The sequence below is a fragment of the Lissotriton vulgaris genome, chromosome 6, assembly GCF_964263255.1.
Source record: "Lissotriton vulgaris chromosome 6, aLisVul1.2, whole genome shotgun sequence".
NCBI classification, from domain to species: Eukaryota; Metazoa; Chordata; class Amphibia; order Caudata; family Salamandridae; genus Lissotriton; species Lissotriton vulgaris.
Genome location: NC_141694.1, coordinates 1,587,437,380 through 1,587,452,141, shown reverse-complemented (window position 1 = coordinate 1,587,452,141; position 14,762 = coordinate 1,587,437,380). Strand labels below are relative to the sequence as shown.

Sequence of the window (14,762 nt, the reverse complement as noted above, 5' to 3'; positions counted from 1 at the left end):
ACGGATGTTGTAAATGTCAGCAATAGTGAGGCATTGCAATCCCACTTCTTCCCCAATAACCATACTCCCTCTTCCTGTGGTCAAGATCTTGCTATTACCCTCCCGTCTATCGTCTGGGCAAAGGCAAGGTTGACACTCAGGTGTAGATAATTCAAAGGTTTTCACACTTTAACTTAGGTACATATCAGTGTCTCTAGTGGCTTTTGTGCCAAAAGTCTCAAATAGGGTGTGACAGGCTCACCCACATGCCTCGGTCTTTTTCCTCCCCAGCTGCAGCTAAGCTCCATGGTAACCTGTCGGAGTGCAGTGGTTGTGAGCAGCAGATGATCTATGCAGGTTTGGTTCTGGGAGACAGTGAGCACAGCAGCACCAGTATTTGGCACTTGCGGTACTCCAGACAGTTTGCAAACCAGCACTCAGTTTGAGATGTTTGTGGCCTCCAGAACAAGTCCTCTTGTGATGTCTGGTGCAATACAACCTCATGATGGATTGGGGCTTTCTGCTAAACAGCAGTTTGATCAACTTCTGCTCAGAGGTGGCGGAAGTACCAGTTACACAGTCCATGCAAGCTGCCGGTCACAGCAGAATCATTCAGTTTGGCTGCCTTTCATTCACAGCTCCTCAAAATCTGTGCATAGAGATGATGTGTAAGCATTTCACTGCATGGATCACTCCCGGATCCATCTTGTGAGGTTGTCAGCAGTCGCTGGATGCTCCTCATGCCAAGATCATGCTTGTCCTCTTCTGCTGGACAGGCCTCTTGCAGGGCAAAGCTCACTAATTCCCTCTCTCAGTAGAAAGGAAGGCAAGCTTCTTGATTCTCCTGGCAGATCCTTAGTTCTTCCAGCAGAAAGTGTTGACTTCAGGTGATGTTTCTTCTTCTGGAAGACTAGTTTTAAGACAGACACCATCCCTGGTTACACAGCAACTCTGTGACCACCCTCTGGAGTATCCTTTCCTGCCCTATTCAAGAAGATAACACTGGAACTTTTTTGGGAGGGTGTGGGGGGGTGATTCAGATACCCCTTTCATACATATTGTCCATACATGGGATGCAGATCCAATGCTTCATGCTTCAGAACCAGTTTGGGTTGGTTTCCATTCAAATCTCATTCCCAGGCTGCTTCTCAGTCACTGCTTTTGTGTAAAGTGATGCTTCCCATAGCAGAACGCACTGGGGCTGGCTCAAGCAAGGTAAGATATGAGCACCTGGCTGTCATCAGAAATCCTGAAGAAGTAATCAGGGACAGAAAAAAGGTTTGGCCTGGCCTAGAATCATCCTCATCTTGTACAACAGCACCTACAGCCTCACCCCTACCATCTACCAAGCGGCAGAGCTTAGGAAATACTGATTGGCAGCTGTTTGCTAACAAAGTCTTCATGGAATTTCTTAAGAAAGCGCTGTCTCCATCCTCCTCACTTCAGTGTCCGAGTATCCACTCACCATCCACATGAATGCAGGTAATACACTTCAACTGTGTGGGAACGCTGTCCTCACCTTCTACATTGTGCCAACTACAACCGGGGGAATCCAATTGTGTTCCCATTGGCCTCTGTACTCAAACTCATATATACACACACACACGCACACACCCATACACACACAGTGATTCTGCCATTCATGCATCACATGCTCACTGTACACACATGCTTGCTTGACATGCACTTTGGACTCCAGACCATGTTTTAGGCCCTCTATTAAAGCACAACTGTGCATGCTAGATTAAGGTGGCGCAAGAGCCAAAAGAAAACTTAGAATACCATTTTCACATGCAGTCACACATTCTGGTGCATTCCCAAAACACCCCTGTGGAAATCTTCAAAAATCTCATGGACTTGCCATGTACTAATCTTAACACATGTGTAAAAAGACTGCCTTTTGTGACAACTAATGTCTGTAGGAAGTCATCTTTGTATACACTTTCTAATGTGCATACAGAATTTCTGCAAAAAGTAATATTGCAGGTAAATAGTCAGCACACATTGTGCATCTTTGTTGAGTCTGATTGTTTTAAAATATATTTCACAATGAAGTGAAAATCAATTCACAATATACAGAAAAACTTGAAGAGTAAGAGCTACCTTAAACTGAGAAGGGTGGGAGACCTAAGCAAATGCCAAATCCACAAACTATGCAGAACTTTACTGACATGGAAAAAGCTTTGCAAGTAAGGAGGAAATAACTAGAGCATAAGCCCCCAATCAGAAATTGTTTCTCTTGAGGAAATTAGAAAATGGCACCCCACATCCAGATATACATCAGTTGTCTCACATAACTTTACAAACTTTTCCAAGTCGGTCATTTTGAGCAGCTTTGTATATCAAATACATTAATGTGTTGCCCTCTTTCCCTCTAGTATTTTCAGTCTTTCTGCTCCAAAAGTGGTGAGGCAGCCCAGCCTGTCTTAACGCCATGTGACCATCCCAAGAGGGGCAATACAGTCTTCTGCCTCCCCCTTGGGAGGCACATGGGGCTATGGCTCCCAATTTGCTCTCTGGGAGGGATAGAAAGCACACTACAGGCCAGGGAAATATTTTTTTTAAAAGGGTTGAAGTGCTCCACTCTGATTTAGGACTATTCTTCCACTCCAAAAGCAGTCAACGCAGTCATTCTGCAAAACCTGGCAGGGAGACTAAGTGTTTGCACCAATCTGCCCCACCCGGGCGAGGGGGACAGAAAGCTTAGTAGACACCAAGGAAACAATTACAACTCTATAACAGAGAGAGTAGCCCAACCTGGCATAGGGCCATGCTCACAACCCAAAAGAGGGCATTATAGTGTTGCTGCTAGGGGTGTTTCCCCATATGCCCCTCCCCCCAAGGGACAGAAAGCCCACTAGGCAACACGGAAGTTTAAATAAAAACAGAAAAGTGAGGGTGGCCCTTCATGTACAAGGCCATACCCCAACGCAACAGGGGCATTAAAATCTTTGTGCCGTCCATCTGCACCTGTGGTGTGCAGAATGGCCACTAGACACTATGCAAATTTGTAAAATATTAAGGGGTGGAGTGACCCACCATGCAGAATGTAATGCCCTCAATCCAAAAGGTGGCGTTACAGTCTTTTTGCCCCCAGTGGGTAGAAAGCCCGCTTGTAGCAAAGTGGCGGAGATGGCCCACCCTTGCCTAGGGTCAAGCTCTTACTGCACAGTCTATCTGCCTGCTGGGAGGCAGGTTGGGGTTTTGCCGCAATCTACCCCTCCAGTGTGGCAGAAAGCCCAGTAGACATCTTTGATAGTTATTTTTTCAAAGCAGTGGCCCATTATATCATAGGGTCATGCCCCCACCCCAAAAGGGGAAAACACTTTCTTTCTGCTCTCCAGGAGGCAGATTGGGTGGTTTGCTCCAGTATGCCCCCAGCAGGGTGTACAACGCTGGGATAAATTTACTTAAAAAAACAAAAAACAAAGGCATTAGGGTGGCCCACACTGGTCTAGGGCCATGTTCCCACCCCAAAATGTGGCAATACAGTCTCCCCCAAGGAGGGAGATTCGGGTCATTCCCCCAATCTGCCCCACTGTTGATTGGCAGACATTCCACTAGAAACCAGGGGAACAGTTACATTAAAGGAGTGAGGGCTGGCCACAGCTGAGGACCATACTCCATCCCCAAAAGGGGGCAACATAGTATTTCACTCTCTCCTTGGGAGGCAGATTTGAAGGTTCCCCCAATTGTCACCCTGGGGGCATAGAAAGCCTACTAGATGGAAGGGATATATTTACAGAAAGGGGTGGTTGTGGCCCATCCTGGCATAGAGCTATACCCCCCTCCAAATGGGGTCAATAAAGTGATTCTGCAGTCTTTTGGAGGCATATTGGGGGGTGCTCGATCTGCCCCCTTGGGAAACAGAAAATTCTACAAGACACCAGGGAGGGAAAAATTACAGAAACAAATGGTTGAAGATGACCCACCCTGGTATAGGGCCATGTCACCAACCTAGCAGGGGGCAGTACAATTTCTCTGCTCACTGGCAGTAGATCTGGATTTGTTCCCCATCTGTTCCCCTTGGCTGGTAGAAATATCCATAGATGCCAGGGATTTTTATACCAGAAAGAATAAATAAAGGGGTGGGGGCAGCATACCAAGTCAATGGGCCTTGGCCCAACACCAAAAGGGGCAACAAAGTCTACCTGCCCCAGGGGTAGATAGGTGGTTTGCCCCAATTGGGGAGGGTTTGCCCATAATCTGACCCCTGGTGGAATAGAAAGCCTACTAGATACCAGTGACTTTACATTTTGTAAAACAAAAGTGTGGGGGTGTCCCACCATTGCATTGGACTATACCCCAGTTCCAATAGTGGCAACAGCATCGTTTTGCTTCCCAGAGTGGCATAGGGGGGGGGGGGGTGCTCGATCTGCACCCTTGGGAAACAGAAAGGTCTACAAGACACCAATTTGTTCCAATTTCCCCCATAGAGTGGTAGAAAACCACTGAATGCCATGAATAGTTTTGTATAAAATAATGGGGTACCAAGTGGCTCAGCCCTAAACCTAAAGCCACAAAAGTCTGTTTGCTCTCTCAGGGACTAAAGCATCCCCATCCCTCAGCAAGAGAAGATGTGATTCTTCTGGGTGTTGTTTTTACATATGGGCTGGCAGAGGAGCAAACCTAAATTTCATCCTACTTGACATGCTGAATGGCTAAACTAGCTTGGATGAACTGCCATCCAGGTATCCAAACAAACTCAGGCATTTCTTAAAACTAGGCACACAAGGGAGTTCAGGGATGTGTGCCTTTTGTGGATCCCATCATGTTGTCTTACCCACAATGCCCTGTAAACCTAAAACCTTGCATAACATAACTAATGTTCCTCACATTTATGTAACCTAAGCTTTTAGAGTCTACAAAATTCCTTCCACCCACTATCCCCCCACCTGTCTCAGTAGAAATACAGCCCGATTTGTATGGCTGAAACTAGTGCCTTTGGTAGGGATAGATCGAACATAGAACAATGGAAGCTTCTGAAGAGACTTCCATTGCCCATGGTTGAATATGTTCCAAAATGTTTTGAAGGTTTAAGAGTAAATTGCGACAAACATCAAAAAAGAGCATATCACCTTTAGCTTATCAGACAAAATGTCAAGATGTATTTAGATATTTATAGAACTTACATTTCACGGAGTTTTGGAAGATGTGAAAACACGTTGGCTTCAATTGTTTTCAGGACATCATTCTGAGATATTTCTCTGGGAAGAAAATAATCTTATTTTAGATATAATAAATGTAGATATTTAACAAAACAAAACATTTTGTACCCAAGCATATTTGTTGTTGAAAAGTTCATGCTTTCAGTCATTAATGAATTAACATTAGTTAGAGGGTAAGTTTGGACAAAATGTACAAATGCTAGCATGAGAAACATATTTTAAATATATGAAAGTGGATTCTGTTGAAATATGTTTTATCAAATTTGGTACTAATATTGATGAACAAATATGGGAAAATACACAGAGAATTTGTATTAAATGCTGTTGATTGGATACAATACATTCGTATTTGAGTGAAAGTAACTAGACATCTTTAAAAGTCTAAACATTTCTACCGAAAAAGTGAATAGGGCTGGATCACAAAGTATTTTTGGCCGTCATTGTTACATGGCCTTGGTGGTAGTAACACAGGGCCTGGTGCAAACATATTTTACTACTGATATACCGAAGTGGTAATGTGTGAAAAGAAAGTTTCTAAATAAGTATTATGTTGCATCTTGTTTTTGGTGTTTATGTTGTTACCTGTGCTATTGGGTGTTTTTTGTTTGCTGTATTATTGAATTGTGTTGATGTGCTGTACTGTGGTTGTTGTGTTGTGTTCTGATTTACCTGTTTTAATTATGCTGTGCTCTTTATGTTTTTTATATACTCCTATGCTGCTTGGTATTATGTTTGTGGGATATTTTCAATTGTTTACTTTGGGGACATCAACCAAACTTGTGGGCCATTGCATAGTGACATATGGGGTGCCTGCAGTACCACCAGGCACATACATGCATTGTGTACCAGGCACCACATGATGCCTGGCACATGGTGCATGGATGTGCACAAAGTGCCAATTTCAACAGAAGCTTGTGCTGCAACCCTTTTTCTTGGCTGCAGCGTAAGCCACTTTTGAAAAAGGCATTTTAAGACCGCCTGCATGGCGGTCCTGACATAAGGGGACAGGTGGAACTGCTGACACATTGTTGGAGAGTCATCTGCCTGCCAGAAACAATGGCGGTTGGGCGCCCGTCCAACCGCCATGGTAATCAGGACCTTCTTCGCTGGCATTATCTTACAGAAAATAGATGCAGGGGGTTTTGAGGACTAAGCTATTGTAATGACAAAAAATGGGCAAAGAACTAAGCCAAAAAACACAATCGGTAGACATTACGATGTTACAAATCTATTCCCCAGCACGGGTATATAAGTAAATGTTGGTTTCCCTCCAAGTTAAGAGCTAAGTACAATAAATAAATCACAGGATCTGTACAGTTCTTTTTCTTTTTTGTCTTGTTCATGTTTTTATTCTGCTTTTCTTGGTCACAACCAGCACGTGTTTCGTCGCTACAGGGTTTTTTCCGCGAATTTCTCAAGGCTGTGTAAAATAAAGGTACAAAACCATGGTCTGAGTTGTTGTCACATCCTACTCATTCTTAGTTATTTCTTGCAAATTTACATTATGTAAATTTGCCAGAAATAACTAAGAATGAGTAGGATTGAGAAAGTCACGGGATCATACCCTGTAGCGATGAAACACGTGTTGGTTGTGGCCAAGAAAACCAGAATAAAAACATGAACAAGACAAAAGAGAAAAAGAACTGTACAGATCTTGTGATTTATTTATTGTACTTCTCTTTACTTGGAGGGAAACCAACATTTACTTATATATGTGTGCTGGGGAATAGATTTGCGTCTGAGATTTTGTGCCCAACTGGTGGAGTTTAGTGGATATCCACACTCTTTAGCACCGTAAGATTCATACTGTAATAATAAATACATTAAGTGTTACTCAAATCCTGTGGCGCCTTCAAACCCTATTAAATAACTACTCAATCGATATTGCGACATTACGATGTTACACTACAAAATAGGTGCTTGTTTCATCCGTCTGATCCCATTTGTTTCATCCGTCTGATATTAATTATCTCTGTAGGAACTGTAATTGGAATCCCTCTATCCTAAATACAGGTATCCCACACCCTTCTCCAGCTCTGGAATGGAGATTGTATCTCCTAAATTGCAGGTCCGTATGTAAACACCACACGGAATTACATACAATGATTGAAGAGCTCAACCCCCACGCACTTTTCCTAACGGAAACTTGGCTTCACTTAGACAACGATCCAGCGATTGGGTGGGCCATTCCCCAGGGCTTTACGCTCAAGAGGCTGGACCGTCAGACCGGGAGGGGCGGGGGACTGGCCATTGTCTATCGAGACAATTATAAATGCCGTATTACCCCTACCACCTCACCTACCTGCGAAAGTGTTCATTTTTCGTTAGAATTCTCCCCTACTACCACCTTTTCAGGAATATTAGCCTATCGCCCTCCAGGTGCTTTAAAAAACTCCATCGCTCAAATAACCGATCTTGCTGCTAGCATTGTGCTGTCTTCACCCAACTTCACTCTACTGGGGGACCTTAATCTGCATCTTGATGACCCTCACAATACAGCAGCCAATACGCTCCGCTCTAACCTTTCAGCACTGGATCTTCATCAAAAAGGATTTCATATAACCCACAATAGAGGCCATCTTCTGGATCACATTTATAGCAACAGCGACGATCTTACAGTGCTAACCCCGATTCCGTTACCATGGACCGACCACTTTTTGGTTCCTTTTATCTGGCATACATATTCTCCCATCCCCACCTGTCATCTTGCTAAACAGCGAGGTAGGAAGTGGTCTTCACTCCCCCTCTCTGAATGGGAAACTGCACTGGCCAGAGACCCCCCGAGAAAAGCCCCGAATGCCAATATCGCTGCCAATAATTTCGATAGCTGGATCTCTTCCTCTCTGGACATGGTCCTCCCTGTGCGAGTTACCAATGTCACTAAAAGAATGAGACCTGCTCCTTGGTTCACTCCTAACCTTAAATCGATGAAACAACTCTGTCGGAAATATGAAAGAGCCTGGAGACAAGATTACTCCCAAGACAAGAAAACTAGTTATAGAGCGGCCATTAGGCTCTATAAACGGGAGCAAAAAACAGCACAAGCCTCTTATTATGGCAGCAAAATCGAGGCTGCCGCTAATGCCCCAAGGGAAATCTTCAAAATCGTTAAAACCCTTACCTCTCCCCCTACTGAATGTCCCTCCGTGGAGGGTGCCCAGGATCGCTGTATCAACCTGGCGAACTTTTTCTCCCAAAAGATTCAGACTATATACTGTTCTTTTGGAGAAGTCGATAGCACCCCGGACCCCTCTTCCCTTACTTTCCTGTCCATTGCTACTCCTTGCCAGCTAAATACCATTCCTCTTTTAGATATGCCTACTCTGGACAGACTTATTTCTCAAATTACCTCTGGTTCACCCAGTGACTCAGCATCCCCCCAGACCCTTCTGAAGGTAGTGGACATAATCCGCCCGGTCATACTGGACGTCCTCAACACCTCCATCACCACAAAATCCGTACCCCCGTCATGGAAGTGCGCAATGGTGAGGGCTCTGTTGAAGAAGCCCAACCTGGACCAGGACAACCTGGCGAACTATCGCCCTATCTCTTTGCTCCCTTGGCTGAGTAAACTATTGGAGAGGCACGTGAACAACATCTTGATGAGCCATTTGGAATCAAATGGGCTCCTGCGTGCCTCCCAAACAGGGTTCCGCCCTCGACATGGAACCGAAACCGCTCTCCTAGCGGTAACGGAGGAAGCTAGAACTGTGTTGGACCAGGGTGGAAAGGTCGCCATTATCTTATTAGATCTAAGTGCTGCGTTCGACACAGTCAACCATGTCACGCTTTTACAACGCCTGGCGGACATGGGTGTGTCGGGCGCAGCCTTAGAATGGCTGACATCCTTCCTGGCTGACCGCTTCTTTCAGGTCTTCGAGGGCGAGGTGACATCCCCTAAACACCCTCTCAGATGTGGGGTTCCTCAGGGCTCCTCCCTGAGCCCCACTCTGTTTAATGTCTACATGGAGCCCCTAGACAGGATAGTCCATCCCTTTGGTGTGCGTATTGTCACCTACGCAGACGATACCCAACTGGTGGTCTCCTTAGACCACCAGGAGGGATCGTCCAGCACCTTAGGCTCCTGTCTGGAGGCGGTTTCCAGATGGATGCAATCCTCATGTTTAAAACTCAACGGGGAGAAGACAGACGTCATCTTGCTGGGCAATTCCTCTCCCTCGGGTTTTGCATCCTCCTGGCCTCCATGTTTAGGCCCACCCCCCACGCCCAAACCTCAAATAAAAAGCCTAGGGATTTGGCTTGATACCGACCTGAACTTTTCGGTACAAGCTACGAAGACTGCGGCTACCTGTTTTGGGTTGATGAGGATGCTACGGAGGGTGCTCCCTCTGCTCCCTTTTCAGGCAAGGAGGATCCTGATCCAGGCCCTTATACTATCCCGCCTGGATTATGGGAATGTCCTCTATATGGGAGCTCCTGCCTATACCATCCACAGGCTCCAAGTCGCCCAAAACAGTGCAGCCCGTCTACTTTACAACCTTCCCCGTTGGCAGTCAGCGAGGAATGCTTTGAGGGAACTTCACTGGCTTCCTATAGCTGGAAGAATACAATTTAAGGCCATGTGTATTTTACACAAGGCCTTTCATCGCACCGGCCCTGCAATTCTTCAGTCCCTGGTCACTCCCTATGCTCCATCTCGTTCTCTTCGGTCCAGCTCTTCTCAGTTGGCTACTCCCATCAGAGTCAAGAAGGCTCGATGGGGTGGCCGCTCCTTCTCACACACTGCGGCAAGGCTATGGAACACCCTCCCCCTGCCTCTGCGGGAAACTTTAAACCATCTCTCCTTTAGGAAAACTTTAAAAACACACTTGTATACCACATTCTGTTGACCTGCCCTGAGCCCTTGCTAATTGAATTTCTGTCACTAGCGCTACGAGGCCTCCGGGTAGATAGCGCTATACAAGTACTGCTTCATTCATTCATTCATAAAGAGTTTTGCATTCAAATATATCACCGTACAAAAATTGGTTTTTTAATTGATGAATAAATGTGGCCTTCTGCATAATGATACGTGGCTATTGGTTGGTGACAAATTTAATTCTCATTTCACACATCTACAAAGATGTGCATCAGAGGTGAGAGACATGCTTGTTTGTTAAAACTAGACTTGTGTGGCTTATCTCTTCCCAAAAGTAATGCCTATCTATTGTCCTCCTATTGGAATTGCAATCTTTAAATATCAGGGATTACAGTTTAGATTTAAACATGGCCACAAATAGAGCACCTCCCCATACCCATGAGTAGAATAGAGTGAATCACGAGGAAGAAATATTCATGAATTACATCATATCTGTTATGTGATGCATGTATCTGGGGCAGTGGTTATTATAAAGAATTGAAACATATTAAAGTGTGTGCTTGGTACTCTCTTATAGGTCTAATTTAGTGTACACTTGTATTGTTTAAAAGAAGTGAAGTTTGACAGTGTGGTCTACACATCAAAGCGCTATAGTTATTAATCATTTTCAATGCTCATAAAAAAAAGTAGTGAGGGTTTAGCTTACAAAACTCACTTTGGCCAATGCGATTCATTAGGTAACAGGAAGTAATTAGTTTTACAACTGTTGAGGAGTTGCATAATAAGCAGAGGATGTTATTGTTGTAATTGTTTTAAATAATATTAAAGACTAATCTAGCAAAGTAGGTGTTTGTAATATTACTTTATTGAAAGCACCCAAAACCTATAGTTGAAAGTATCTGGTAAAAGGAGAGAAATTTAGCCTGAATTACTGGTTATTCTGATATTTGCCAATTTCTAATCCCCATTAACTCAACGCTCTCCAGAGTTACCCTTTGCATAACTATTAAATTGCTAACATATTTGGGATTCATTTCTTCTCATAATTTTGCAAATAATTTATATTGGCATGATTTCGAAATATAAAGTTAAGAAAATTGACAGGGCAATGGAACACCAGGAACCTTACCTGTCTCTCTGCCATCGGGCAGTGCCGTGAGGGAAACGGCGAGGGGCACAACACGCCGGGAGGCAGCAGGAGGCGGTCGAAGCCAACGGACCACACTCCCCAGCAACCCCTTGGCCGGCGGCGCTCCGGTGACGCGAGCAGAGCGCCCGGAGGCGCCAGTAAAAGCCTGACCCCCCGGGAGCCACGAGGGGGAACACCAGGAACCTTACCTGTCTCTCTGCCATCGGGCAGTGCCGTGAGGGAAACGGCGAGGGGCACAACACGCCGGGAGGCAGCAGGAGGCGGTCGAAGCCAACGGACCACACTCCCCAGCAACCCCTTGGCCGGCGACGCTCCGGTGACGCGAGCAGAGCGCCCGGAGGCGCCAGTAAAAGCCTGACCCCCCGGGAGCCACGAGGGGGAACACCAGGAACCTTACCTGTCTCTCTGCCATCGGGCAGTGCCGTGAGGGAAACGGCGAGGGGCACAACACGCCGGGAGGCAGCAGGAGGCGGTCGAAGCCAACGGACCACACTCCCCAGCAACCCCTTGGCCGGCGACGCTCCGGTGACGCGAGCAGAGCGCCCGGAGGCGCCAGTAAAAGCCTGACCCCCCGGGAGCCATGAGGGGGAACACCAGGAACCTTACCTGTCTCTCTGCCATCGGGCAGTGCCGTGAGGGAAACGGCGAGGGGCACAACACGCCGGGAGGCAGCAGGAGGCGGTCGAAGCCAACGGACCACACTCCCCAGCAACCCCTTGGCCGGCGGCGCTCCGGTGACGCGAGCAGAGCGCCCGGAGGCGCCAGTAAAAGACTGACCCCCCGGGAGCCACGAGGGGGAACACCAGGAACCTTACCTGTCTCTCTGCCATCGGGCAGTGCCGTGAGGGAAACGGCGAGGGGCACAACACGCCGGGAGGCAGCAGGAGGCGGTCGAAGCCAACGGACCACACTCCCCAGCAACCCCTTGGCCGGCGGCGCTCCGGTGACGCGAGCAGAGCGCCCGGAGGCGCCAGTAAAAGCCTGACACCCCCTCTCGCCCCGCGAGTCGCGCGCGGGAGCGACCGGGAGAAGCCCGGGACAAGGGCGGGGCCGTCTGTGGCCCTCAGGGGCCAGAAGAGGCCGGGCAGGGCCACCCCCCTTGGCACGAACTGTGAGTACCATTGAAGGATAATCCGTGGAAAAGCCATTTGTTTCCCCTTGTATTTTAACCCACAGCTTACTGGTTACAGTCAAAGCAATACCAGAAATGTCAGTCCAAAGTACATTGCCGGATAATTATCTACTGAAAGTGGTGTCTAAAATCAACAGCGACAGGAGGAAGTCATTAGGGAAAAGTACTATTGCAGACCCTCCATTGACTCTGCCCGTCGATGCAAATAATCATGTAAACTCTGATAATATTGCTATTGTTAATGTTACTCCTGTAGAACTTGATAATAGCATCACCAGTATAAACGTCGAAGCGACTAAGGCCTCAGACAAGTCAATTATGGGGGAAGATGACCAAGGTGATAATGTTGGGGGGACACCTCAGCAATCCGGGAGGGCTTCCAAATTCATGCGAGCTTGTAGAAAACCTATACCCAAGCGAGGTAGTCATATCTCTAGAAGAAAAAAAGATACGACCCAACCGGAACATACAGATGATTTAGTAACCCCGAATCTAGATAAATATGCTTTCTTGAGGCCTGACCAAATTGACTCATTAACGAATACTATTCTCAGTAAACTTAGTATGGTGGTAGAGCCATTGCTTAATTAGATAGGAGATCTCCAGGAGGAAGTAGCTAGGTTAAGGGGTTTGGTGGGTAAGCATGCAGACAACTTGGAAAAGTCCCTAGCTGACATTAAAAAGTCAACCTGTCCCGTTACTGCTCCCAGCAGGGATAAGGAGCAGCACTCTGCTAGTGCCCCCCCCCCCTAATACCAGGAAACACTCCTCAAAAGAACAACCAAAACCACAGAAACCACCACCCGTATCTACTCAGGAGGTGGGAAGATCCTCAAACCAATCAAATAATGGGGGTTTAAGTACTTTGCCGGGTATTAAACCATCAGCCCCCATGCAAGCACACACGCAAGTATCAGCACCTGCGGTGCTAGTTCCAACTGATACTATAGGAGGATCCAACGGGGTGCCCATTAGGACTTGTAGACGTCCAGTCGATCTACCACCCGACTGTGTACCTTATGTGGTGGTTTTAACTAACGTCCCCATTCTCACTCAGTCCCCAAATGACTATGAGACACCTGATTCTCTGAGAAATAAAACTATTTCTTGGCTTAACCGTCATTGTGGCTACCCAGTCGGCTATTCTGACCAAATTATCTCCATCAGAAGAGTCAACTGGATAGGTAACACCAAAAAAACTGGCGGGGGGATTGTGTGATAATAAATTTTAAACACCCACAACACGTGGCAACAGTCTTGCTTAGAGCGGCCGCAATTACACAGTCGGAGACTGAAGTAATCGCTAGACCACTGGGCTACTTCTATAACCACCTCGGTGGGCAACCTCCGTTAAACTGTAAGGAGAGGGCTCCGAGTAACTGTACCTATCCACCTATGATGAACAGACCAATGATGCCTAACTTCTTTTTTGGCTCACAAAATGGTCCATTCAACCCACCGCTGCATATGGGGAACCCTATGTTCGGGGGGAATGTTCCCTTAATTCATACCCCCAATCCATTTGTACCATTGGGTAACACCTCTTCGTTTGATAACGGAATGGTTTACCAGGTCCCTACTCAGAATAGGTTCCAGTCCCTGAGTCACCTAGACCAGAATGATTGACATGAGGTTGAATCTCCCAGGGTTCTAGGGTTTAATACTCCAAATGAAGAAGACACTTTGTTAATTGAAGAAACGGGTACTGTATGTTTGAACTGTACTTTGACTGGGGGAGATATCCCAATTCTTACACCTAACATAGAGCTTTTTAATATAGAGAATAACATGCCCTTATCTAGTGTTGAATTGCCAAATGCTAGCAAAGAAAAAGAAAAGATTACCTGTTACATTGCTAGCTGGAACATTGTGGGAATTATGGCCAAGGAGGTTGCCTTAGGCTGGAATGATTTTGTGTATTTGTTTGACATCCTGTGTTTCCAGGAAACCTGGAGTAAAAATTTCAAAGGCATTGAGGGATATGTGTCCTATGAACTCCCAGCATCGCCCTCAATTCACGGTAGAGCTAAGGGCGGTTTGTTGGTGTTAATTTCTGTCAAACTACCTATTCTTGTGAAAAAATTTGTTAATGTGGGGGCGCATTCGCAAATCTTATGGCTTACACAAGAAACTGGCAAAAACATTTTACTGATAAATTTCTATAACAACGTTTTTGATAACACTAGACACACAGCAATTAATGAATTAGATACAGCAGTGAACAACTTCGTGAGGAATTTTAACAGCGTTTTTGAATATATTTTTGTGGGGGATTTTAATGTACCTGTGTGCCCATTATCTACCCAGAAGGTTTGTGGTGTGTATAACCGACAGGGGGAGGCTGAAGTCCATTTTCCCCATCACACCTATGGGGAAACTTTGAATAATTTTATGACTCATTATGACCTGGAAGTCATGGACAATGCTAAAAATGACATGGGTGGAAATATACCAACTTTTAAAGGAAGGGGCGCTAATACCGTCATTGATTTTATTTGCATGTCATCAACTATT

General features: G+C 46.0%; 1 protein-coding gene across 3 annotated transcripts in view; it reads right to left on the bottom strand.

Annotated features, from left to right (window-relative positions):
* The window catches only part of FSHR (follicle stimulating hormone receptor), a 1,773,743-nt gene that overhangs the window by 894,326 nt on the left and 864,655 nt on the right, over positions 1-14,762 (bottom strand). For all 3 annotated transcript variants that reach the window (XM_086927758.1, XM_086927760.1, XM_086927759.1), the window contains exon 3: positions 5,112-5,186. In XM_086927758.1, the coding sequence (XP_086783884.1) occupies positions 5,112-5,186 (75 nt within the window). The remainder of the gene's footprint in view (positions 1-5,111; positions 5,187-14,762) is intronic.